This window comes from Amblyomma maculatum, chromosome 6, assembly GCF_055883805.1.
Source record: "Amblyomma maculatum isolate TAMU_Amacu chromosome 6, ASM5588380v1, whole genome shotgun sequence".
NCBI classification, from domain to species: Eukaryota; Metazoa; Arthropoda; class Arachnida; order Ixodida; family Ixodidae; genus Amblyomma; species Amblyomma maculatum.
The window spans coordinates 105855217-105881302 of record NC_139349.1 but is presented as its reverse complement, the minus strand read 5'-3'; the positions used below and the strand labels follow the sequence as shown (position 1 = coordinate 105881302).

The 26086-nt window shown below is 48.8% G+C and overlaps 1 protein-coding gene and 1 pseudogene across 4 annotated transcripts in view; both read left to right on the top strand.

Moving 5' to 3' along the window:
- The window catches only part of LOC146186499 (eukaryotic translation initiation factor 4B-like), a 38211-nt gene extending 13050 nt beyond the window's left edge, over window positions 1-25161 (top strand). For all 4 annotated transcript variants that reach the window (XM_084607233.1, XM_084607234.1, XM_084607235.1 and 1 more), the window contains 5 exons: window positions 496-763; window positions 1212-1344; window positions 17986-18055; window positions 21853-22019; window positions 23828-25161. In XM_084607233.1, coding sequence (XP_084463359.1) covers window positions 496-763; window positions 1212-1344; window positions 17986-18055; window positions 21853-22019; window positions 23828-23890 — 701 coding nt within the window. In that variant the 3' untranslated portion in view covers window positions 23891-25161. The remainder of the gene's footprint in view (window positions 1-495; window positions 764-1211; window positions 1345-17985; window positions 18056-21852; window positions 22020-23827) is intronic.
- LOC146186500 (uncharacterized) lies at window positions 10131-11926 on the top strand (annotated as a pseudogene).
- Window positions 25162-26086: the final 925 nt, after the last annotated feature.

Sequence of the window (26086 nt, the reverse complement as noted above, 5' to 3'; positions counted from 1 at the left end):
AGCAAGTCATGCCTCGACCGCGCCGCCGCCGAGGGTGGCAGAAGAAAGCACAAAAATTCACAAACAAAATAAGACCCAGATGGCCGCGTTCAGTTTGGCAGGAAAGGAATGACGCATGCGCTATGTTTGGGAATTTTCAACGCTTGCTCGCTGCTCCGCGGCTGCCGCCGCTTGTTATATAATTAATTTGGAGTATTTCTCCAGCGGGTTTATCTTTGATAATTACAGAAAAGGTAGTTTATTTAAGACATACTACCGGAATATATAATCGTCCAAAAATCTACTGTTTCGCAATTTTTCGGTTTTCAAAGGTCGCGTCCCCGAAACTTAGGGCGAAGGAACCTGTACGTGAAAGCATTATTTTTTTATTGATTCAGAAACTTCATTTTTCTATTCGCTTGTTATTGACTGTTCACTGTTCTTTCCAACAATCAGCTGTATGTGCATCCTTCACGGGAGGTCAGTTCGCTTTAACGTGCTTTCTGGTTCTTGCAGACTCGGCACCGCGCGAGCGCAAGAAGCTGCAGCTGAAGCCGCGCTCAGTGCCGGTGGACGCCAGCAAGGACGCGGCCGCCCCCACCAGCAGCAGTAGTAGTGCGCCCCAGGCCCCGCAGCCTGCACCTAAGGCCTCGGCGGCCATTTTTGGCGGAGCGAAGCCAGTAGACACCGCTGCCCGAGAGCGTGAGATCGAAGCACGACTGGCTCGGCAGCGGGAAGAAGAAGAGCGCAGGCAGATCCGCGACCGGGAGCCATTCCAGGAGAGGTGAGTGCTCTCTGCTTTTTCCCTGCCTAACCTAACGTAACCTAAAACTAATACTAAACCTAAACCTAACCTAAGGTCCACATTTTGCTGCAGTGAAAGCTGCTTTCACTTGATCTTGGCACCATCGCTGGCTACTTTCATATCGTGCACAGTAAGATCACCCGCAACAAAGAAATACCTGCCCGCACACGCAAACAGCTGACCGCTGAAACTACAGAAATATTTTGAAATTAATAATGTTGAACTAGTTTAGGTATTTTCAAAGTACTTGCACATTTGAAAAATTTGTTGATGTTTTCGTAGTAATGAGATCTGATTACATGTTCTTGAGCATGCCCACTTCATTTTCTTGCTCTGTTTCTTTGTACAGTGTTGTAAGAGAGTGCAGCAGAGTTGCAGCTGGTTCTGCGAAGTTTTTGCGCTCAGTGCTGGCAATTTTCTTTTCCAGTCGCAGGGACGACCGTGTGAGGCGCTCTAGTGTCGGCTCAGGGTCAGGGCGATCGCGGCGTTCGTCCGAGTCTGGCGGTAGGGACTCCCACGACGAGGGGGGGCGGCAACCACTGTCCCGACAGTATAGCAACGTAAGTGTTTCCTCCTCGTTCATATTTTCTTCATTTCTTGTATTGTTATAGAAGCATGTGTTTCCTTAGTAAGCCCTGTGGGTTGGTTGTGGTTTGTCAACAGCACCTGTCTTCTCCTTTAAAATGAGACCCCGTGAATCTTTTACGACTAGTCTTGAAAAGAGACCTTATTTCCAGAACCAAACTGCAGCAAGAGATGTGATGTCATCATGTGTTGTACCAGGTTTGGCACATTCAGCACTTGAGCCACATGCAGTGATCACCGAATTCATAGAACCCACGTTAACGCTTCTGCTATCAGGAACATACCTGCCTGTATATTTTTGCACCCCCCCCCCCCCCCCCCCCACCTTACACACACAGTTTCACCGACATACCGGTATGTTCTCTATTGTGCGTTCAAAACTTCGCGCCTGAGCATGAAGCTGGCATGCTGTGGACTGGCTGCATTTTTCTACAAGTTTGTATTTTCGCCGCCCCGCACTGTGTCAGTGCGTATACAGTTAAACCTCGATATAACGAAGTAGTACGTTTCGGGGAAAAACTTAGTTATATCGCGCACTTCGTTGCATCGAGGTTTTTGTCTTTCAGTGCCGCTAATGAAATTGTGCATTCAAGCAACATTCGCTATTCTATTTATTCCGCTCACGTGCGTTCGTGACGATATTACAACCGATTTTAGAAGTAACGACAAGCAAATAGAGCGGCAATAGTAGGTCAGTCAAGCTTCGTTGCCTCGAAATCGCAAATCTCAAAATATTGCTTCGGTTGAAATTTTCTGTAGAGCCGAGCTGCTCCCCGCGGTGCCGTGCACTTTGTTACCCATTACCTTACAGTGTTTTCTCAGCGAATTGCGGGCATCTTTAAATCTTGACTGAGAGATGGAGACAAATGCCGCCATTGAAAAATTAAAGCGAGCTTCGCGTGTTGCTGCGAAGACGTCACGAAGCGTGCGGTATCACCGAAAACGAAACCGAGCGGCGCGGAAATCCATTAATGGCGTCAAGCAACACTGCGATCCATCACGTGCTCTCGCGGGGGCTGATGGGAATGAGACATGCAAGTAGGAGGCCCCGCAAAATAGCGCAGGTGGTTTGGCTGGCGTTGTGCAGCGCATGCGGGGCGGGATGTGATTTACTGACTGTCAACTGTAACTTCACAGGACAGGGCGTAGCGGAGGGCTCCGAAAATTACGACCACATGGGGTTTAACCTGCGTTACGTCACGCAATACACGGGCGCCTTGCATTCGCCTCCATCGAAACGCGGCCGCCGCGTCTGGATCAGCTGTACAGCGCCGTAGAGATTGACCGGGCGAGACTGACGCGAGTTCAAAAACCAAGAATCTTTATTGTCAAATCTTTGCAAAAGGCAACTGACTTCATGACTGCATCAAATCACTTCATGAAGTCAGTTATTTTTGCCTGACGTTTGCTCATGAGCGTCGGCGTAATGAGGCGTTCATAGGTGGCTACCGCTACCAATGCTTGTTCGTTCTCTTGAGCGCCGGCATGCCTCCGCAAAATGTCTATGGCATTGAGCACTTCTGTTGCTGTAGGCACCTGCGTTGCCTCCTCAGTGCCTTGGTCGATGTCATCACCGTCCTCTACAACGTTTTTTTCTTGAACGCTTTCGATTATTGCGGTGTCGTCCAGTTCTTCTGTTGTGACAGCATTTTCACTGTAAGGCTTACGTCCTCGGGAACGCCGCCTTCGTCGCTCAGCTGCTGCCACGCATCAGCGAAATCTGACTGTGCAGGCGTCTCTCCTTCGCTCGCTTCATCGTTGTCTGCCGCATCCGAAGAGTCGCACACAGCTTTTATGCCAGCCTTTCTAAAGCAGTTTACTATAATTTCCTTGCTCGTAGACTGCCAGGACGCAGATAGCATTTCAATGCCCATAAACACGTCAATCTTGGTGTCCCGTTTAAAGCGCATGTTGAGCAAAATTCTCTCGATCATGCGCTTCTTGTAAGCACACTTTACGCTGTTCATTACACCTTGATCCAATGGCTGAATTAGAGATGTGCAACTTGCGGGAAAAAATTCCAAGTCGACGTTTGACAGCTCCACGTCAACATGATGCGCTGAACAGTTGTCCAGGAGAAGGCAGATTTTTCTCTTCTGCTGGCCCATTTCCTCATCCAGCTCTTTAAGCCAGTCGCTGAACAGGGCTCGTGTCATCCACGCCTTTGTGTTGCTGACGTACTTGACGGGCATCACCCTTCCAGCGAAACAACGTGGTCTTCCACTAACTTCGATAACTAGCGGCTTGCGTTTATCCGTTCCGTCCATGTTCGCACATAGCAACACAGTCAGACGTTGCTTGCTCTGTTTGCCGCCATGGCAACGTTCATTTTTCAGAGCCAGGGTTCTCTTCGGCAAAAGGCGATAGAATAAAGCCGTTTCATCGGCGTTATAAATGTCTGCGATGTCATAGCGGGCGAGAATGTCTGGAACGCGGTCACGCAGCCAATCAGCCGCTCCAGTGGCATTCGCCTCCGCACTTTCACCGCTGATTGCTTTGCCAACGATATTGTGGCGCTCTTTGAAACATTGTAGCCACCCGCTGCTAGCCTTAAATTCGTCGCACCCAAGCACACTTGCAAAGTCCAGGGCTTTCTGCTGAAGTATGGCGCCACTCAGAGGCATGTTCTTAGCGCGCATTTCCATGAACCACGTGAATGTGGCTTTCTCCACGTTGCCATACGTAGCCGCTTTCAGCCTCTTTCCTTTTCACACTCAGGCCGCTGTCGCTGACAGCGCACATTACGCTGTCCTTCGCCTTTAAAATGGTTGAAAGGGTACTCAGCGATATATCGTACCTGTCCGCCACTTTCTTTTTCTTCTCGCCGGCGGCTACTTCCTTGATCATTTTAACTTTAAGATCAAGAGAAAGCACTTTCCTCTTCCGGGGCGCACCACTCATTGTTGCACAAAAGAGCACCACGATCAGAGAAGGAAATGACTGCCGCAGCGTGCCTTCCCGTGCCAACGACGAGACGCTCTAGGCTTGGATTAGATTGGATTGACAAGGTTGCTCAAGACGTGGAAACGTCAGAGGGGACACAGTTTACACGTATGTGCGCCCGGGGCGCCGCAGTGGGGAAACATTCTCCTCTACAAACACGTTTTTACAAAATAAAATTTGAATTTACTTTACAAAGTGGCGGAGTTTTTCCAAAATAGTTTTTCTTTGCTCGCGAAAACTTCGTTGCATCGAAACTCCGGTGCGAAACCACTTCGTTAAATCGAGGGAAAAAACACATGCATTTCAATGGAAGCAAGAAACAAACAAAAAAAGTTTGTTGCATCGCGAACTTCTTATCGAGGTTCGTTATATCGAGGTTCAACTGTATATTGAAGAGTATAGAGCGACCATGCCCACCCCCGCCACCTTGTTAGTGCGCTACTCTCTGGCGCTAAGCAATCGTGCGGTGTGCACGTGCAGTTACGGGTAAATCGAGGGAAAAAACACATGCATTTCAATGGAAGCAAGAAACAAACAAAAAAAGTTTGTTGCATCGCGAACTTCTTATCGAGGTTCGTTATATCGAGGTTCAACTGTATATTGAAGAGTATAGAGCGACCATGCCCACCCCCGCCACCTTGTTAGTGCGCTACTCTCTGGCGCTAAGCAATCGTGCGGTGTGCACGTGCAGTTACGGGTTCAACGTTGTTCTGCCATCTGCTGCAGGTTTGCAGGTTTTTATTTTTATTCTGTTGGCGTGTCTGCTTCGACACGTCAAGTTCAGGGGCTCGCGCCGTTGCCTCTCCAATAGATCGACACATGACTCGATCGCTGCTTTCGCTCTCTCTCCCCGCGCTCTGGCTCGCGGCTAGCAGCAGCAAAGAAGGTTGTTTTAGCCCCTGTCCATCTCCCTCTGCCATCTTGATTTCACAACGTGCCATTCCTCTACGTTGTGCGGGCCACCGAATGTAAGCCCTTCGTGCGTGTGGTTACTTTCGGATGACTGACTACGTGGCATCATCTTGTATTGTTATAGAAGCATGTGTTTCCTTAGTCCGGAAAATCGAACAAGAAGGATTTAAAACGTCCGAAATTTTGGTTGGTGTTACAGTTGAATCCCGCCACAACGAATACCGCCACAACGAAATTTCCGCGACAACGAATAATTTTTTATTCCCCGCGAGTATCCTATAAGAATTAATGGCCTAAATTTCTCTGCACAACGAACCATTTTTGCAGAGCGTTTCCGCTTCAACGAAATTTTCACGTTCAAAATCGAAACCGAAACTAGTTTTATTGGCGAGAAGTCCAAGTCAAATCCAAAGCCACATTAAGCATGAAATCACGTGATTGCAGTTCCGCCATTTTGGCTTTGTGTCGTGGTCGCGTTGTTCACTCGCTGCCTTTCTCTTCGACAACGACCAGTTTTCATCCGCAGGACACGATGGCAACGCAAGTGAAAAAACGCAAAACTCTTTCCCTTGAGCAAAAAGCTCAAATAATCGCCCAAGCAGAAAGCGGAAGGAAGAAAGCGGCAATTGCTGAAGACTTCGGAATTCCTGCAAGTTCGCTGTCAACGATTCTAGGCAATAAGGACAGCGTGAGAATGGCACTTGCTTCAGGCACATCCTCGAAGCACAAAAAGGTGACGCGGCCCCTCCATGAAGAGTTGGACAAAGCAGTGCATGCGTGGTTTGTGGAAGCACAAGCCAGCAACGTCCCCCTGTCCGGAAGCATCGTCCAGCAGAAAGCCTTGAACTATGCATGCCTACTTGGCATTGATGATTTTAAAGCCAGCATTGGCTGGCTAAACCGTTTCAAGGCCCGCCATAACATCGTTGGAAAAGTGTTGTGCGGCGAGTCAATGTCAGCAGACGTGGACGGAGCAGCTGCTTGGAAGGCGAGTAACATGGCCGGAATTTTAAGCAACTTCGCGCCTGCAGACATTTACAACGCCGACGAGACCGGGCTATTCTACGAGATGTTGCCGGCTAGGACGCTCGACTTCAAGGGGCAGCGCTGTCACGGCGGCAAACACAGCAAAAAACACATCACAGTGCTGCTTTGCACAAACATGGATGGCTCGGACAAGCGTCCGCCGTTAGTCATAGGCAAAAGTGCCAAGCCGTGCTGTTTTAAGGGAACTCGTAGCCTACCTGTGCAGTACAGGGCGAACAACAAGTCATGGATGACCCGCGCTATTTTCACCGAGTGGATGATGGCATTCGACCGCGACATGAAGCGGCAGGGCCGTAAAGTTTGCTTGCTTTTGGACAATTGTTCAGCGCATCACTCCGACGAAGTCAAGCTCACTAACACGGAGCTGAGGTTTTTCCCTCCCAATTGCACGTCTGTCTTACAGCCTCTCGATCAGGGCGTGATTCTTAGCCTGAAGCGCGCTTACCGCGGGAGGTTAATTCAGCGGCTGCTTTTTAACACTGAAACCGGCCGAGACACGAAGGTGGACTTGTACGTGGCACTGCAGATTATGTCTGCTGCCTGGAGCACACTGGGGCGCTCAGTAATCGTGAACTGTTTCAGGCACGCCGGATTTGCCGAAGGTCGACCCGTACACTCTGCTGGCCTAACACCAGGCGTTACAGACGACGACGAAGAGGCGTCACCGGCTCCGGGGATCGCGGCCGCCTGGAAAACGCTGGGAGAAATAGGAACCGTGCCGCCTAATCTCGAGCTCGACGAATACATCGGCGCTGACGCTTGTGTTGTTGTTCACGAAGATGTGAGTGATGAGCAGATCATAAAAGCTGCCCGAAATGATAAGGACTCTTCCGATGAAGAAGACGACGACGTACAGGAAGCGCCGGCTGCGGCAACCGCCGTACAGGTGATGGACGCTTTTGATGTCATCAGGAATTTCGTTACTGTCCGAGACGACGATGTTGCAATGGGTTTGCTGACCGAGTGCGAAAATCGCGTGACGGCGTTGCTCGCCGTGAAGCGTAAGCAAACCAAGCTTACAGATTTTTGGCATTAAACGCCTTTGCTGCTGCTTGGGCAATTCTTTCTGCGTTTCACGTCAAATTTTTGCGATAACGAAGTTCCGCGAGAACGAATTTTTTTTCGTGCACCGTGAATTTCGTTATAGCGGGATTCAACTGTATACAGTCAAACCTGGTTATAGCGAACTGCATAATTCAACACAATTTGTTCGCTATATAAAGTATTTCGCTGTAACTGAACCCGTTTATAACGAACTTCAGTACCAAATTCGTTATATACACGATGTCCAGAACAGCGCAGCGAAAACGCACTAACTAAAGAAAAACCGTGCCGCTCACAATGAATCTACAAAAGAAATTTATTGCAGGTAAATGCTCACTTATTTGCACTGCGTTTAACTCCATCAGCGAGAATCGCACTTTCCACACGCGACATCATTTCCACAAACTCCAGTTCGCTTCCCTGTATTCCGGAGCAGTATCGGCGCAGCAGATCGGTAGCAGCGAGGGCTTCATGCAACGTCGGGCGAGGGCGATAGTCTTCCGGCGGCGGCTCCTCGGTCTCGTTCGCACCAGATGCCAGCATGTCGGCAACAATTTCACAGTCCAACGGGCTCGCTGTCACGGCTACATTGTCGTCATAAGTGAGAAAATCCTCCAGGGCAACTTCTTCGGGCACAGCGTCCGGAACATCAGCGAGTTCTTCCCACAGCGTGGCAACATCGCTGTCATCTAGCACAGTGCGCGCTTCACTAACAGCTTCTGCATCCTCTCGACATAGTCCAGCATGGTGGAAGCAATTGTGGATTGCGTCACGTCTTGCCAGGCACGGTTAATCATTTCTATTGCGGCCAACAAATTAATCTGGAGCTCGTCGTTAACCCGCAATTTCACCAACAGCCGCTCAACGACGCGTTTCCTGTAGCCCAGCTTGAAAGCGCAGATGATCCCCTGATCGGGGGGCTGCAAAACCGCTGTTGCGTTCGGTGGCAGGAAACAATGCTCGATGTTCTTGAGCGTGACGCCGCAGTGGTGCGCAGAACAGTTATCGAGGAGGCAAATCTTGCGCCCGCTCGTTGCAAGTTCCTCGTCCCAGCCACGCAGCCACGCTTCGAACAACGTTCTGGTCATCCAGGCCTTAGAATTGGAATTGTATGTGACTGGGAGTGAAGTGCATCCTCGCAGGCACATAGGTGACTTGAACTTGCCTATGACAAGCGGCCGCAGCTTTGATGAACCGTCCATGTTTGTCATGAAAAGAACGGTGACTCGGGCCTTATTCAATTTACCACCATGGCACTTCTCATTTTTTACCGCCAAGGTTCTGCTCGGCAGCAGTTGCCAAAACAAGGCAGTCTCGTCTGTGTTAAAAATATTGCACGGTTCGTATCTCTCCGTGACAGCATGCCACACGTCTTGCACCCACTTCTCAGCACTTTCAGCGTCCACTGCTTGGCTTTCACCTGCAACCACCTTTCCGGTGATGGAGTAGCGGTCTTTAAATAGTTGGAGCCAACCACTGCCCGCCGTAAACTCCTCGACGTCCAGGACGAAGGCAAAATCTTTTGCCTTCTGTTGCAGCTTGGGGCCAGAGACAGGCAGATTTCGCGCGCGAACGTCCAAGAACCATTGGTACAGCGCTTTCTCTACTTGGTCGTAAGCCGGCTTGCGGTGGCGAAAGCCGTCACCATTTGGTCGTTCCTGTGCATTGCCTCTGATGGCCGACTGGTTTTTCAAAATGGTGCTTAAGGGGGGACGCAACCTTTGGAAACCGAAAAATCGCAAAAAAGTAGATTTTTGGAAAAGTACATATTCCGGTAGTATATGTCATAAACTACCCTTTCTGCAAATATCAATGTCGTAATCGTTGTAGAAATGCAAAAAAAATAATAATACAACAAGCCGCGGCAGCTGCACGCTGTGAGAAATTGGCGAAAATGTCCAAAGTTCGCGTGCCCGTCATTTCTCCCCCGCTGAACCGAGCGCCGCCATCTTGGTCATGTTTTGTTCGTGAATTCTTTCGCTCCCTCTTGCAACCATCGGCGGCGGCGGCAACGGCGTAGTCAAGGCGTGGCTCGCTTCTGATTGGGAGCCTCGCAGCGGCTTTTGAATTCCCGCGTCTCGAATTCGAGGCTGCGATTGGAAGAAGCGCGCGCTCCTCGAGAACGCGGGGGTTCGGGCGGCTGCTATTGGCTGCTGCGCGCGCTGACGCGATGGTCTCCGCCAGCTACTTCTCCGCGCGTTGTCTGCTGCGTCTCTCTTTTGCGCTTTGTTTGCTCTCTTCATCACATGCCATTTTTACGATCGCTGTCTTTACGACCTCTTGCCGTGCCCTCCAAAGAGTTTCGTGCAGTCTGTCGATCAATGCGATGCCTAAAGCGAAGTTCAAGACGTGACATTCGTTCGGTGCACGGAAGCGTTCCACGAAGGCCGCGAACGTGGCGAGGCGCTCCGGCGACTGCATCGACACTTCCAGCATCCCAGACGACTTCGTCACCGCTTCCAGCGTCCGAGACGACAGCGTTGCCGCTGCCAGCGTCAGAGATAACTGCGCCGCCGCTTCCAGCGCCCGAAAAGACAGCGTTGCCGCTACCAGCGTCCGAGATGACTGCGTCGCCGCTTCCAGCGTCCGAGACGACAGCGTTGCTGCTACCAGCGTCCGAGATGACTGCGTCGCCGCTTCCAGCATCCGAGATGACAGCGTTGCCGCTACCAGCGTCCGAGATGACTGCGTCGCCGCTTTGATCCATGTGCCATCCGCTTCGTCGGCACAAGAGTACATCGTTTCAAGTGCGTTTGGTGATCCGGGCCCATCGACCTCGGCGATCGCGGCCTTCACCTCCGGTCCCTGATCTCCTCCGAAGGGAAAGAACGCTGCTTCCACTGTTCGCCTGGAAACGTATTTCTTGACGCCCGACGATATCGAGGCAGCGGAGGCACAGCGTGCTGCACTTAGAGATGAACTTGGTGCCATGCCAGCGACGCAGCGCAAGTTCCAAGCGATGACACCTGATCCCGGACCTGCATTACAACCGAAGGTGCCAAATTTTGCCTTGTGCAAATGGATGCCCTAGGTGCCCTGCTTTCAAACACCTTGTGCGTGCATTGCCTTGCGACTGGGCTTACAGTTCAAGGAGGCACCGAACTTGGACTAGCAACGAAACTTCGATTGGTGTGCCCGCATTGTGGTGTGATATCAAGTGCATGGAACTCTGCACGCCAGAACGAAGGGATGGCATTTGATGTGAATATCAGAGCCATAATGGCAATGAAACAGATAGGAAAGGGCCAAACAGCCCTCAACGACTTTTGGGCCGCAATGAATGTGTCGCACAGAGGCCTTCACCATCGGACCTTTCAGAAGCACCTAAAGAAGACCTTCAGGGACCCAGAGGCCCAGTCTATGGAAAAGTTTTATGCTGAATCAGCAAGAGCAGTAAAAGAAGTCTACAAACAGATGGACCCAAGCTTTTCAAGGGACATCACTGTCATTTATGACGGGACCTGGCACAAGCGGGGCCACACGTCCCACATTGGAGTTGGGGCAGTCATAGAATATTATACTGGCCTCATCCTGGATGCACTGGTTTTATCTAACCAGTGCCTTGGTTGTCAGATAGGACCGAAGCCTGGTGACTCTGAATACCCAACTTGGCATGAGCATCATGTGTGCCAAAAGAACACCGATGTCAAGTCTGGGAGGATGGAGGTGGAGGCAGCACTAACTCTCTTCGGACGTTCTGTGACAAAACACAACTTACGCTACATGACACTTGTGTCTTACGGTGACAGTGCCACATTCTCTGCCCTGGTACAGGAGAACGTTTACGGGCTAGTTCCCATTGTAAAAGAAGAATGCTTGAATCATGTACAAAAAAGGATGGGGACTGCACTACGCAACCTTGTGCAGAAAAGTGAGAAGCCCTTAGGAGGGAAGGGCAGGCTGTCAAAGGCCCTCATTGACAAGCTTACTGACTATTATGGTTGGGCACTGCTAAACAATTGCAAGGATGTGGCTGCAATGCAGCGTGCAGTGATGGCAACCTATCACCACGTCACGTCAACAGACAAGGAGCCTCGGCATGAATTTTGCCCCAAGGGTGCCGACTCGTGGTGCCTCCACAAGGCTGCCGAAGCAAAAGGAGCAGCACAGCCAAAGCACAAATACAACCTCCCAGGCTACGTTGCTACGTTGCTGAGGCTATGCTGCCTATATATGAGCGCCTTTCTCAAGGTTCGCTTCTTCAACGCTGCCTAGGTGCAAAGACCCAAAACGCATCGGAGTCTTTCCACTCAGTGTTGTGGTCCCTGATGCCGAAGGAGCAGCATGCATCTCTAATTGCTGTGAAAACAGCGCTGCATGAAGCAGTGCTAAGGTACAATGCTGGCTGCCACAGGGCTACCAAAGAAGTTTCAATGTCAGTGGGACTCACACCTGGCCACCTTGCCATCCAGCGAGCTACAGAGAAAGATGCCTTGCGCATGGGCAAGGCCATGAAATGGAATCGGGAAAAAACTGAGAGGCGGCAGACAAAAAAAGTGCGCAAAGACACTTCAAGCTACTGTGCAGGGTCATTTTAGACACGGAAGTGTCACAGCTGTTGAGGGCCATTTTCTGGGAATTGTCTTGTATGGCTGCTCATCTCAATATATCAGGAACTGCTTGTCAGATTTTTATCCCATACCTGAATAAAATTTTGAGGGCAAGGCAAGCCCGTGTATTCAAAATATTATGTCTGGAATTTGTCATAATTAATTTTATTAATCAACATAGGTCTAATTGATAACAAAAAATCTAGTGCTATGCTACTATTTTTCAGCAAGGAAATTTAGAAACAGGGCCCTGAGGAACCTATCTAGGAATCAGTATGACAAATTGCACAATGCCAGTGCCTTTTGCAATTTCTTCATGCCTGATATGATGGACCTATTCGAACCAATTTGATATGCTTCTGTAATTTGAGAACTAGCATGCACAATTCTATGAAACTTGGTGGTTTTTCATTTGTTAATGCCATGAGCCTGTCCTGAAAATTTCATCATGATAACTTGAGAAGCAAAAGTTACTGTTCTCTCAACCTTTGAGAGCCGTTTTCTCAAAATCAATTTTTTGCACAGTGTGGCTGCTAGGGAAAGTCATACCTCAAAAACCGCTTACTGGATTTTCATGAGGTTTTTTTCGTTACATACCTAAGTAAATTTCCCAGGGTAAGACTATTCGTTGTTTTTTTTTTTTTTTTCAAAATATTTCATGTGTAATTAGGGGCGGTCAATTAAAATATCGTTAATTCAAGTGTAAATTTTTACACTAAATTTAGGGCTGTACTAAAATTTTCCAGAGAGGAAATTTGGAAAAAGGGAATTGTCTTGCCCTGGGAAAACTATCCAGGAGTGACCATAACAAATTTCACACTGCTAGCACATTTTGCAAATTCTCCAGGCCTGCCCCTAGTGACCCATGTAAACTATCTTGATATACTCCTCTAACTTGAGAACCGATGAACCCAGTTCCATTAAACTTGGTAGTTCTTCAAATGTGTGTACTGTGAGCATACCCTGAAAATTTCATTCAAATATCTCAAGAAACAAAAAAGTTGGTATTCAAGGGTAGCCTCCCCCCTTAACGTGCTCCGCGGAATTTTGAAATGCGCGGCAACATCGGACTTTTTTTCGCCGTGGCCAACGCGGCGAATTATCTCCAGCTTGTCGGGAAGCAGTTTCGTCGTCATCTTGCAGGATGTAGCGCCGGAATGCAAGTCAGCAGCAACGTAGGCACGTCCGGAATCGTGAGGATAGCAGCAGCACGGCTTGCAAACGCGAACAAAGAAAGCTCCGAGGATGCGGAAAAGTGCGCCACTGACGCGTTCGTTGTTCGGAGGCTGCCTTCCCTTCGAAGATTCTCCCCTTCCCTTCGCCCAAACTTGAAACCAGTTCTGGCCGGCGTTTCTTCTTTCTCGAAGCGCAATAGGTCCGGAGCTGCTCGCACGTCTTTGATCACATGGTAGGCAGCTGCCGAGTAGGAGCGCTGCAAAGAGAGGCTGGTCCATGTCGCGGATTTTAAAGGCTACTCACGCTACTCCAGGCGACGGCCGCGCATGCGTACAGGAGGGTCCCTCGTGGAAGCTGCTGTAGAGAGCCCCTCCTGCGTTTTATGGAAGCGCAGAAGCACCCTAGCGGGCGCGTGACGACGTATGCGCTGTGCGGAGCCGTCGCCAATCCCCGTCCGATCTGACAACGGCATGCGCTAAAAGTATTGCGGCCCGGCAGGGTGGGCTGCCCGGAGAGTACTTGGAGCCGGCACAAAGGCCCGCCCGTTGGCGGGCGTTTGGCGACAGATCGCGCGCGCTGAATTCGCTATATCCAATGTTTAGTTCGTTATAAGAAATACATTTTATATGCATAATGCTAGCGGAAATTCGAGTGTTCGATATACAGTCGAGCCCGCTTATAACGAACCTGAGCGTCACGCGGCGTCCGTTCGTTATATCCCGAAGTTCGTAGTAACTGGACCACAAACTAAAAAAGAGAAGAAAAAAAGTTGGCGGTCAAAACACGAAATTTATTTCTTAGCAAAAAAGTCTGAAATGCTCGTCTGTTTCTGCAGTGCAGATGCGATGAGGGCGGTCTCCAGTTTATTTAAAGCACTAGCGTGCTCTTCGCCGAGTCCCTTGGCATAGACAAGTTGTCTGAGGCCCTCTATATAGCCCATTGCTACTGATGTGCTTACGGGTGCTGGCTCAGACGTTTCATCTTCATCTGATTCTTCCGCGTCGCTCTCGGCCCGCACTTCAGAAACGATGTCTTCGTCCGTGCACGGTTCCGCAATATCCGCAGAAATAAAATCTGCCAACCAATGCCAGGGCCTCCCATGTCGGAGTCGACGACGCGCTGCCACAAATCGCCGCCGGAATCATCATCATCGGAGGCATCAGGCCCGATGTCCGGTACTGCGTCGACGAAGCCGGCCTTGCGGAAACAGTTTCGCACGCAAGCGGTCGTCACCTCCGCCCAGGCCGCCTTCACCATCTCAAGGGCTGAATACAATGAAACTCGGAGCGGCAAGTTAGCGGCCGGACGGTCAACGGCGATGAGCAAGCGCTGCACAATGCGGCGCCTATACGATGCCTTAAAGGAGCGTATTATGCCCAAATCAAGAGGCTGCACTTTAGAAGTGGTATTGGGCGGCAGGAAAAGTACAGTCACTGCCGTCAGAGACGTTTGCACGTGGTGCGCTGAGCAATTGTCGAGCAACAGCAGCACGCGCCTGCTTTGCCTCTGCATGTCGCGGTCAAACTCGCCCAGCCACTCTGCGAATAAATCCCGTGTCTTCCAGGACTTAGTATTGTGCCTGTAGCGCACGGGTACATGGTTCCGAAAGCAATGTGGCTTCTTGAATTTTCCGATTACGAACGGCATGCGCCGGTCGCTGCCGTTCATATTAGTGCACAGAAGAACTGTAACGCGACCGCCAGCGCATGACTCCCCTTTCATGGAGTGCGTCTTGTCTGGAAGCATCTGATAAAATAATGCAGTTTCATCTGCGTTATACACATCCTGCTCCGCGTAGCTTGCAATAATGGCTCGGTTTGTTGCAAGCCAATTGGCAACGTCCTGGTCACTTACCGAACGCGCCTCACCGACAATCGATTTAAAAACAATACCATGCCGCACTTTGAACCGATGTAGCCAGCCATTGCCTGGGCAGAAGTCAGGAAAATCTAGTAGGAATGCGAAGTCTTTGGGTTTGCCCAGCATCATTGGTCCACTTATCGGAATGTTGCGAGCCCGTGCGTCGACGAACCACTTCAGCAGCGCATCCTCTACGTTCGCGTAGGTGGCCTTCCGCAGGCGCTTTCTGTCCGCTGTGTTGGCGTCGGAGCTGGCGATCTTTTCCTTATTCTTCAGAATTGTCGAGATGGTTGATTTCGACACGTTGTACTTCTTCACCAGCTCGCAATTTTTAGCACCTTGAGACAGTTCCGTCACAATTGCTCGCTTCGTTGCCATGTCCAGCGCTTTTCGTTTCGTGACCGCTGGAGGCAGGCAATTCCCGTCCGCCATCCCGAATTATACGACTCAGGCCCGACAGACGAAGCGCTCACACCACACACACGAAAATGACAACAAAGCGCCGCAACTGACGGAACACGTGCGCACGTGCGACAGTTACGCGAGACAAGCGAGGAAGTGCCTAAGGAATGGAACAGAACGGACACATAGCGGGGCATAGTATGCAGCGGGGGAGACCAATGAGGGGCATCCCTGAGCGTCAGTGCTGCCACCTGTTGGCTCCTACCGTAGTTGCTTTCAACCACCCATGGCCTCAGAGATTACCTCCGCAAATCTCGGAGGCCACGAACCGTCACCGCCGTACTGAATGCAGCGGCGCGCGCATTCAGTCTGCCCGTACAAACAGTACAACCGCTAGCGTATGGAGAGGCCTGCCTCCTGGCGCCCCGCGCCCCTGGCACGGCCGCTCAATGGAACAGCCAGGAAATGAAGCGACGAAACTTCGAAGACTATGCCGGCGGCCGGCGCCGTGGAGACAGGCGAAGACGAGGGAATGGCGAGAGGAGAGGGGAGCGGAGTTGCGAGGAGGGGCGGCACCGTGGCCTTGGAGGCTACACCACGCGCCGACACTTGTAGGCAGCGCGTGTCGGCGAGCAAAGGGTAGCTCGCTTGCGAGGAGGATTGCGAAAACAGACCAAAAGGGATGGGAGCCCATCATTATCTCGTATCGGAGCGCCGGGTTTACGCCGTCCGTTCACTGTAACCGATCGGCAGCGCTCATGGACGTTCGTTATACGTGCGATCTTGTGCCATTGAAATAATGTATATTTTGGCGGTCGCTCCGGTCTCGTTCGTTATAAGCGAAAGTTCGTCTTAAGTGGGGCCGTTATAAGTGGGCTCGACTGTAAACTATAATTCGCTCTGTCCGAGTTCGTTATATTCGGGTTTGACTGTACATTGACTCTATGGAGTGCATGGCGATGCCATGGCAAGGTCGGGATTTTTAGGCAGGTCCGGAAAATTGGGTGTCCGAAATATCGGTCGGCGACTGTATACGTTTTTTACAACAGGGACCAATGCAATATTGCAGCAAATTCTAGCTTTCTGTGTACAGTATTTGCAGAGTTAAACTGTAGTCGAGGTCGGCCCCTGCCTGTCCTCTAGTGTGAAGCACACTCCCTGTGCTGCCGGCGCCAAGTAATGCTACCAAAATGACATTGTCACCCTGCAGATAACAGTTGCGACCTTCAGCACAGTGATCATTTCCGATCAGTGCACAGCAAAAGCAGAAAGTTTTGGGGAGCGAATGCGAAACTTATCGAGGCATGGCTGTCTACATTCCAGGTCGGTTTAACAGTTTCGCTGTTGGTGCTAAAGTCTGAAGAGCTAAATATGTCTTCCAAGTCATCATTGCTGCTGTTCACATCCAAAAACGAGCTCTCTGATTTGTCAACTTCCGCGGAAACTCTTTCTGCGCAGCAGGAGCGCGTGATGTCGACGCCATAATGTAAACAAGGAGCGTCGATCACCTGACCCCCGAGACCATCTCGACGGGCGCTGCACGGCGGAAAAATTAAATCAAGCAAAACTGAAACAAGGGTTCCTCTATTTCCCATTGGATGACGCCACTTGTCAAGGGGCACTTTGAAAGCGGGAAAATTTGAATCGTGAAAGCATTGATAGTGGGCTATCGATGGGAATAGGCGCGGACAGGAAAGTGTTAAACCAGCGCATTTCTTGCCTATCAGGGTTGAGAATCTCGGGTAAGCCAAAGCAAATAAAAAGTGGATAAGAGAAAATCATTGCAGCTAGCCTTCTCTGCAGCATATCGTACAGCGGTGCTTGTGTAAAGCCTTTTGTGGCATAGTTCTGTTTTCTGCTTTTGCAGAATTCGCACAAAGAGCATGAGCATCTTGACCTCTCTTTTTGCCGCTTTCCCATTTCAACGCGGGTGATAGCGCCTGAATGCCAAGCTAGAAACGAGAATAAAGCAACGAAAAAATTGGAGAGGGTTGGTTAACTATCTTTGAACTAGGTTTCATAAATGTAGGTGCTGAAGTGCCAAGCCAGAAACAAGAATAAAGCAAAAAGAAAGTTGTAGAAGGTTAACTATTTTTGACCAAATTCAAATTCTTGCCGCATGTGAAACACACGCTGCATGCCGTCAGGCCTGCAGCATTACGGGTGCAAGGAATGGACAGGATCGGTGCCCGGGATGGCATGCATTCAGCGGCACAGACATTTAACATGCAGAGTGAAGCTTCTAGCAGAGAACGCTTCATTAAGGCCTGACTTTACCCGCACCGCAGGCCTAGAGTCACAGCCATAATATGACCGTGCTTTAACACTTTCCTGCTTGCCTCACAACTCTTACGGGGTCGTGGCGGCAGTTTTTATCAGCAAGGGTTCGAGTAACAGAATGGTCATTGTTGGGTTGCCTGGCCCCCCTGTCCAGCAATGACCTAATCAGATAAGCGGTGGGCGAGAGCTGTGCGGTGATTGTAGTTATGGGCAGACACATAGACTGGTGGGAGGGCAAATCCACTGCCACCAACTTTCGGGAGGTCCATGTGTTTTGACAGGCAAAACATGGAAGGACTGCGCAGCAGACTTTTAGTTTCTGATGCCTGTGGCCTTTCAAAGTGTTTGTAACAGCTCTCGCTGCCTGCTCATCCCTGGTACGCGCTTTTTTTCTCCCTGCAGGACAGCGATCACCACTCTCAGGCTAGTCGGCACAGCGCCCAAGGCTACGACGCGCCACCCGTCCCACGCGGTGAGTACTCGACAAAGGACTCTGTGGGAAGTGGGATAATCTTGTGTGGCAGGTTTAGTAGCAAGAGGGAGCCCATTTGTGGGCTGCTCAAACATTTAATGTTACAATCAAGAAAGTGAACAGGCCTTCAAGAGAATGCATCTACTGTCAGACCCACTTATAACAATGCCGGTTTTAACAATATATCGGATATAACAATGGGAAGCTGCTGCACCGTCAGGTTTGCTATGTGTTGTATGGTAAAATAAACCGCTTATTAGAATGGTATCATATTATTGGGTGAAACGATCAAATATAGTCACTGAAAATTGACAAAAACACTGCGACCACAAAAGCGCGCGCGCGTGCACGGAGGTGCCGGCAACGCCGATGCAGCAACAATAAAAAAACAAAAGAAATTTGGACAGAGTGCGTCCAGCCAATGCGTTGGTCGGTGGTCGGAATCCTGCATGCTGCGGAGTCGCACAGTCAACCCACTTGCACGATGAACCCACTCTGCACTTTTGCCTCCGAAAATTTGAAAAACAAGACGTCAGTCGGTAGCACTTTCCTCAGTTTCGGCCGTTGCATCCACAGCTCATTTATTAGCAGCGCCAAGATGCTCCTGTGGTGGCAGGGAGTGAACTTTTGAGAATACCTGTGATGGCTTAATTTCAAAAGCCTGGTTCGATTTATCACACCGCGCATGGGGCGGGCAAAGCCCACTGCCACAAAATCACTGGTAAGCGTGATAGCTGCAAATGCCGTTTGAAGCGAACAATACGCTAAAAGCCGGTGCCATGATCGCAGCTGTCTGCGTGTTTTCGTTGATTCATAGATGCAAGGATGGGTGACTATTGCAAGAAAAGAAAAATTGCCATTTGTTAATGTCCACCACTGCCATAGCTTATGCAACGCTGCGTGTTCAGCACGACAAGGTGACAAGGATGGTCAACTCGGCAAAAAAAAATGCCGCTTCTTAGCGTCCACAGCCACCAAAGCTTACGCTACTACGCACATTCAGCACGACGACAAGGATGGTAGACTTTCTCAAAACCCACCCTCCACTTTTGCCACCGAGGATTTGAAAAAAAAAAAAAAAAAAAAACCTTAGTCGATGCCACGTCCCTCAGTTTTGGCCATCGCATCCACGGCTCATTTATTGGCAGCGTGCCAGGATGCTGCACAGTGATAACGTCCGCAGCTACCATAGCTTTCCTACGTCGCACATTCAGCACGAGACGACTCACATCTCGCATCACCCACTGCGCACCGAGGGTTCACAACACACACTGAAGAAAGCATCCGGCGTTCTGTCTGCCACCGGCTGAGCTGGCCTGTCGGCGCATGCGTAGTGCATGCTGCTGCGAACGAAGACCGGGAAAGAGAGAGGAAGGAGAGAGAGAAAGCTCTGTAGAATGGGCGGCACGCCCTTGCGCTTCGCTCTATTGCGTTGCTTTCTTTCTCCTGGACACCACGGCTACATTTGCTGCTTCTGCTTCATGCCGGCTGTTGGCAAACAGGTTCTCCCTCGTTCCCTCACGCACACTGCTTGCAAATGTCACTTGCTGGTGAGCTGGAAATGATTACCGCAGATGCGCACGCTTTTGGGGAAAGGGCGTGGCGCTGCTCTAGGCTATAGACCAGCCGTCGTCTAACTGTTCTCTCATTTGAACGAAAACATCTTCAGCGGGTCTCTGTCTGGTTGGGTACTTGAAACAAAAATTGAGAAAGTTTGAGGAACAAGACAAGAGGGAGACCTAAACTTCAGTGTGTACAGAAAGCCCACTCATACCGGCCGCTACTTAAATTTCAATTCAAACCACCCCGCTGCGCACAAGGCCTCCGTCGTCTCCTCTCTTCTGAGGAGAGCTGATTACATTTGTTGCTCCGAGGCGGAGAGAAAAGCGGAAGAGGCCACCGTTCTCGCCGATCTGAAGAATGGCTACACACACGCCTTCATTCAATGTGCTTCCCGCCGTCGAGCTGGCAGGACAAGAGGGTCGGTCAGCACGGAACGACGAAGCGCCCTCGCATTGTGCTCCCATAAGTGGCAGGCACCAGTGAGGCGCTTGCATGCATTCTGCGCAAACACGTCTGTGTGTCGCACAAACCTGCCTCAACAGTCTGCCGTTTTCTACTGCTACCGAAAGACCGTATCCCCAGAGAAAAACAACCAGGCGTTATTTATAAAATCCCGTGCTCCAAGTGCCCAGCCTTGTACATTGGCGAAACGAAAAATCTCCGTCGGCGGATTTTACAGCACAAAAATAACGTCCGGCAATTGAACTCTGAAAGCAACCCCCTCGTCGAGCACTGCGAACGCGCCGACCACAAAATTGCCTTTGAGGAGGTGAGCGTACTTGATGTGGAGACCAACCCTTTCAAAAGACGTCACGTCGAGCTGTGGTTCATCCGGCTGACAGCTGCAGCAGTGAACAGGAATCCGGGGACGCTACGCGTACACATTTGGACTTAGCCACATGTTGAGGAAGGGGAAGCGTAGGCCGCTGCCTGCTACTGCGGGCCTCGAACTTTAGTCGCCCCTGAGGAAGGGACCGAGTTGGTCCCGAAACGTCTGGTTCTAATAAATAATTCGGTTGGGGATAAGTGTTTCTCAACTTTTGTTTCTCTCTCATTCCTTCCACGCTTCGCTTGAAAACGTTGTGCTGTAAATGGCCGAGGGTGGTGCGATAGTCTTTGGGTAAAGCGCACCTTCCGAAGCAAACATACTGAAAACTAACCTTGCACAACCCACAACTTCATGGGCCAAACAAGCCATTGCTGGGACTCTGGCACTGCCTTCCCCCACTTGCAGGAGCTAACATCAAAAGATAAACCCTATTTTTTATAGAAAATCTTTTTGTTTCGTTCGTTTGTCGCAGATTTTTCAGATTGGTCCATTGTTTGTACCATTTCCTGAGCCCTGTCCTCCTTTCTGAAGCATTGGAAAGTGGCTGCCTGTGTGTTCATTGAAACTAGATATGCTGTGCATCTGAGCTTTCTTGCTTTTAAGTATATGTTATTTTTTTGCCACAGTACTGAGTCGTGAAGACCCGCGTAAGTATACACAAAGCACTGTTTGCGACACTAAGCCGAGCATCCTTGCACAGAGAGAGTACGGGTAGGGAAAAAAAATTCATTTATCTCATTATACCTTTGCACGCATGCGCAACCTGCTAGTAAAACTAATTTCTAATGACTAAATGTGGCGCAATGAATGGAGGTGCCTGGAATTTGAACGCCATGTCAGGATGTTTTGTTTCAATAAAGAGTTGACAATGCGTTTTTGTTAAGGCAGCATTTTCTGTTGTGCCAAGGGCAAAGCATTCCTGAGGAAGTGTGTATTTCGTACTTTTTTATTTTTTCTCTACATTCCTGAACAACTGACAGAGTACCTCGTACCGATTTTTTTCGCTGCATTCCCCGAAAAGTGACAGGGTACCTTGTACATATTTTTTTTTTCGCTGTATTCTTGAGCCATGACAGGGTACCACGTACCTTTTTTTTTTTTTTTTTTTTTTTTTTTTTTTTGCTTCACAGCATTCCTGAGTTATGACAGGGTACCCAGAGTGGTTTTTTTCTCTGCATTCCTCAAGAAATGACCTCATACTTTTTTTCTTTTTGCTACATTCTTGAGGAAGTGACCTCGTTATGGTTTTTTTTTTATGCATTTCTGAGAGATGATGCCTCTTACCTTTTTCTTTCTCTTTTTTTTTTTCTTTTTTTTTTTTCACATTTGCTGAATCGTCTTCGGCCGCTCGCTTCCATTTTCATCGTTGGCTTTTCTGATTCACTTTTCCATCTGGCTGCTGCAGGTGAGCTAGGGGACTCTGCAAAACGGCCGCCAGGTGACCGTATGCGACGTGGGGACATGGGCAGCAGTGGGCCAAGGGACAGCAACGCCACCCGAAACGGCGGCGACAGGCCGGCCTCAAAGCAGGACCACCACACTTCTGACAAGGGGGACGATGACAAAGAAGTGGTGAGCTGCAAATGTATTTTGGACCTTATCCCGGCATTTGCATAGTTAAAATCTTCTAGCTATCGTTGGTTATTCACTCCTGAAGAGTAGACAGTAGAACATTGTTAATCTGAGGTATTTACATTTGAGCGCAAAAGATGACAGAACTGGTGGATGGGTTTCCATATTGTGTGAAGCCTAGCTATTCCGTTGTGGTGCAACAGAGCACAGCACCCTCCAGGGCTTGCCTAGGCCTCCAAGCACTCTACTTCAGTCTTGCATTTGCAAGAAACAAACATAGGATCTGAACATAAGAGGGTACTCAAAAACTGTAGTCTTCTGTCTCTACCGAGAACAGGTGAACAGGCTTTAGGTGTTGCTATCGTAGGGAAAAGTAGAATAGCAGCGCTAATGTGATTACACTGTGCTACGTTTATCGAGCACCACACCTTTATGTAGCCATCCAATAATTAGATCTTTTACTCCACCTACCAGAGCCCTAGTTAATAGAATTTAATGCACACTCCAGTTTTTTGGTTAGTTACAGAACTGATACTATAGACCTTTTCAAAAAGTGGTCGTGGGCGCTGCCATATTGAGTACTTGGCTGTGCTGCTAGCAGAGGAAAAGTTGACGGTTCTCTCTCCCAAACCTCCTACACAGCCCAGTCAAACCAGTTTCGCCGAGGCTCGTGAAAAGGTGTATAGGTCAAGTTATTGAGGGTTTTATATTGTATAATGACTTTGGTCTACTAGACACTGGAAAACCCACCTATTGTTCCCCTAGCTGAGAAAAAATACCCTGCATAGATATATATATATATATATATATATTTTTTTTTTTTTTTTTTTTTTAATGGGATGCCTTAGACAACGCATATGGAAGTGGCCATTTACCAGTACCAGTCAGCTTAGTCTTCACCGGAAGTCATACAAAGACAGCCACAATGTTGGAAGCTGTATTTAGCAGAGACTGGGCTTGGTTGAACAGCTCAATAACATAAAACTGATGTCGGAGAAGGTTCAAAATTTTAATGGCAGCTACTGCCCATTCACGTTTCCCCCTCTGACCAGTCCAGTACGCAGGCAGCTGTAAAAGATCAGGCACACATTTTGGGTGTATTCTTTTGTGCCGTTTCCAGTTAGCCACACTGCACAGTCGTTTTTAAAATTGGAAAAGGTGTCTGAAAAACGGACCGTCAACAAGTGATAGTTCAGCAGAGCGTTTCAATAACCATGTCGCACTTCAAGGACACCATAAGTTCTGTTGTCTCTCCTCTTTCACTACTTGAGCCATTCAACACATTCAGAGTGGTTTTCCAGTGATGTATGTGACTTTACCGTGTCACAGTGCATTGTCCTTGGCCACACAGTTTGTTTTTCCCGTTGTTTTATAATGGTTCCATTAGGTATGACCTTAACAAATTGTTTCTTTTGGCCGAGAGAGGGACTAAAAGAATGTGGCCTGACTGTCAACGCAAAATGTTCGAACCCTGATATCACCTCGTGTTGCCTAGCTGCTCCGTACCTCTTTGTGTGCGTACCCAATGACTGCATGATGTGTCATGCTTTTGGAGCCATCTTGGCCTCAACAGCAAATGTCACATGTGTAACTTCATCTAATAACGCCAGTAATTCTCTTTCATTAATGTGTCCCCAAGTATAGTGAATGGCAGTATGTCCACTGGAACTGTTCGTCATAGGTTGAAATGTCAATCTTGATGGGGACAACCAAAAGTTGGAATTGCATGCTTTGAGCACAAAATAGCAGATGCGGGTAAAGTGCACTTCGCTTCAGTGCCAACTTTTTTTCTTTTCGCCCTTGCACAGGTGTACACAAGCAGGAACATCTACGCGCATCTGCAGCAGGAGGATGGGGACGTCTCCGAATAAGCTGACTGTGGCAGCGATGATGATGATTATGCCTGTGCACTCTCTTCTCTACCCTCGTGGCATCGTCGGCCCAGTGACACTTCCTAAAGAAGTGCTCTCTCCTCTCCTCTCACTCTTTCACTCACTTCTCTTGCGTCCTTTCTTTCGTGCCCAGCTGCATCTTCTATCCTTAGTGGCTTTGTTTGCAAGCACTTTGCTTTCCTTTTTCCTTTATTGCTTGCTGCTTACATTTTTTTTCCTCTCTCTTCATAAAAACTTTTCAGGATGTACTGCATTGGTTTATTACATATTTAGGCATTGTTCTTTGTATGTGCCATGGGACACCTTTGCAGCCTGTGGAGAAGCTTGCAATCATCTTAGAATAAATGAATGCAGTGTAGAGCACGTTAATAGTAAATTTAAGTGCTCATTTTTAACAAAAGTATACACAGCCCTTTGTTGTTTCGGGGTGTCACGCGCAAGACTTTCTTGTATTTATTACTGGCTTTTTGTGTTGGTCCTTTCCGTGCGATACCTGTGTACTGGCATGCGTTTGAAGTGCTGTATTCTTGGACCGTCAAGTATTCTTGGCTTTTAGCATGCTGTACATATACAATTGGGACTTGTAATTTTTTTCGCAACTGACCTTGTTTTGTTAATCTTCTTTCCGGCACTGTGCTGTTGTAGAGCCAATTGTGTAGCTCGCCGCCGCTTCGGGACTCTTGCATGCTGCTGCTGATCAAAATTGGAAATAGCAGCTGAATGTGTCTTGTCTTGCAAGTAGTGTGCTCTTTTTACATAGCAGAATGGACTCTTTGTTACAAATTGTTCATTTTCTTCTTTTCCTCCTATTATATACATGTGCACTGTTGTGTACAACATAATGCACATACTCGTGAGACATGTACATACCTGAGTAGTTTTTTTTTTGTTCTGTTTGTCCTTCGCTTGCGATGATGACTGCAGGCCCGAGTGACCCGAAGGAGAGTTTTCTTTTTAAAAGGCCTTCTTGCCATCATTGTGAATGGTTGCCTCTGGGCAAGTCAGAGGCTGCTTTACCTTTTTCTAGGAAAAAGGAGGAAAGAAAAAAAAAGCTACTGAAGGTTTGTAGTTGTCTGGTATAGAGCAGTGTACATAACTTTTTAATTAAAAAGACTGGAGAGTCTTAATGTATTGCTGCAGCATGTATCACAAGATGCAAATTTCTTTGGTACAACAAAGAGTATGGCTGCTTTTCCTTCCCTCTTCATCAGCTGGGTTGAGAAAATAAAGTAAATGCTATGCTTGTGGAAGGAGGCATTGGTGCTTTTGTGCACACGTGTTGTGCTTGACACGTTTTTGTTGCCTTTGCAAAGGCAAGGTTTTTTTTTCATGGTTAATAGCAAACTATGTGGTGGCTCTGTGGCCAATGCTTTTGAATGCCGAGCACCAGATTCTTGGACCACATACTAGTAGCTGTCTGTTCCAGCCTTATTTTGACAGATAATTTCATGCCCCTCCTGCTTGAGCCAGTGTGGCTTATGTTGCAGTAAAATTCCAAGAATTCTTCAATGGGAGAACAGCCTCTCCTTTACATCATTTTTTTTTTTTTTCTGAACAAAGAATTAAGTGTATTGTGCTAACAAGGCCACATCTCAGAGTTGTCCAAAGTTCACCACTTTTTTTCCCTTTCAAAACATTATCTGGAGGAAGCACATTATGCTTGCTGAATATTGTCCTCTCAGGGTCACTTTGTACGTGGTAAAACCAGATACACCGAAGAATTTGGCTGCTGAAGGTCCAAATAGTAACCACTCCTAGGGTGAAGAAGTACTTTGCTTTGGGCTAGTTGGTTCATGGTTCCGGGTGTCACGTGCAAGTCTTTCTTGAAGTGGATTATGAAGACTGCGCGAAAGGGACGAGAACAAGGAAGGAACACCAAAATAACCGCCTGTCCTGTTATTTTGGTGTTCCTTGTCCTCGTCCCTTTCGCGCTGTCTTCATAATCCACTCCTAGGATAACCGTTAATTTTATAGATGACAACCCTAGGGTAACCATTACATTTTACAAGTGACCATCTGTATTGAGGCATCTGAGCTTTTTTTTAGTGTTGATGAGCCTTTCTGAAAAGTACTCATTGGGGAATGTACGACTACTGGTGCAAGCATATGTGTAGGGTTGATGGGAAGGTGCTTGGTCTTGAGTGCTTTTCAGAAGCTGCCAGGAACACTTTGCGA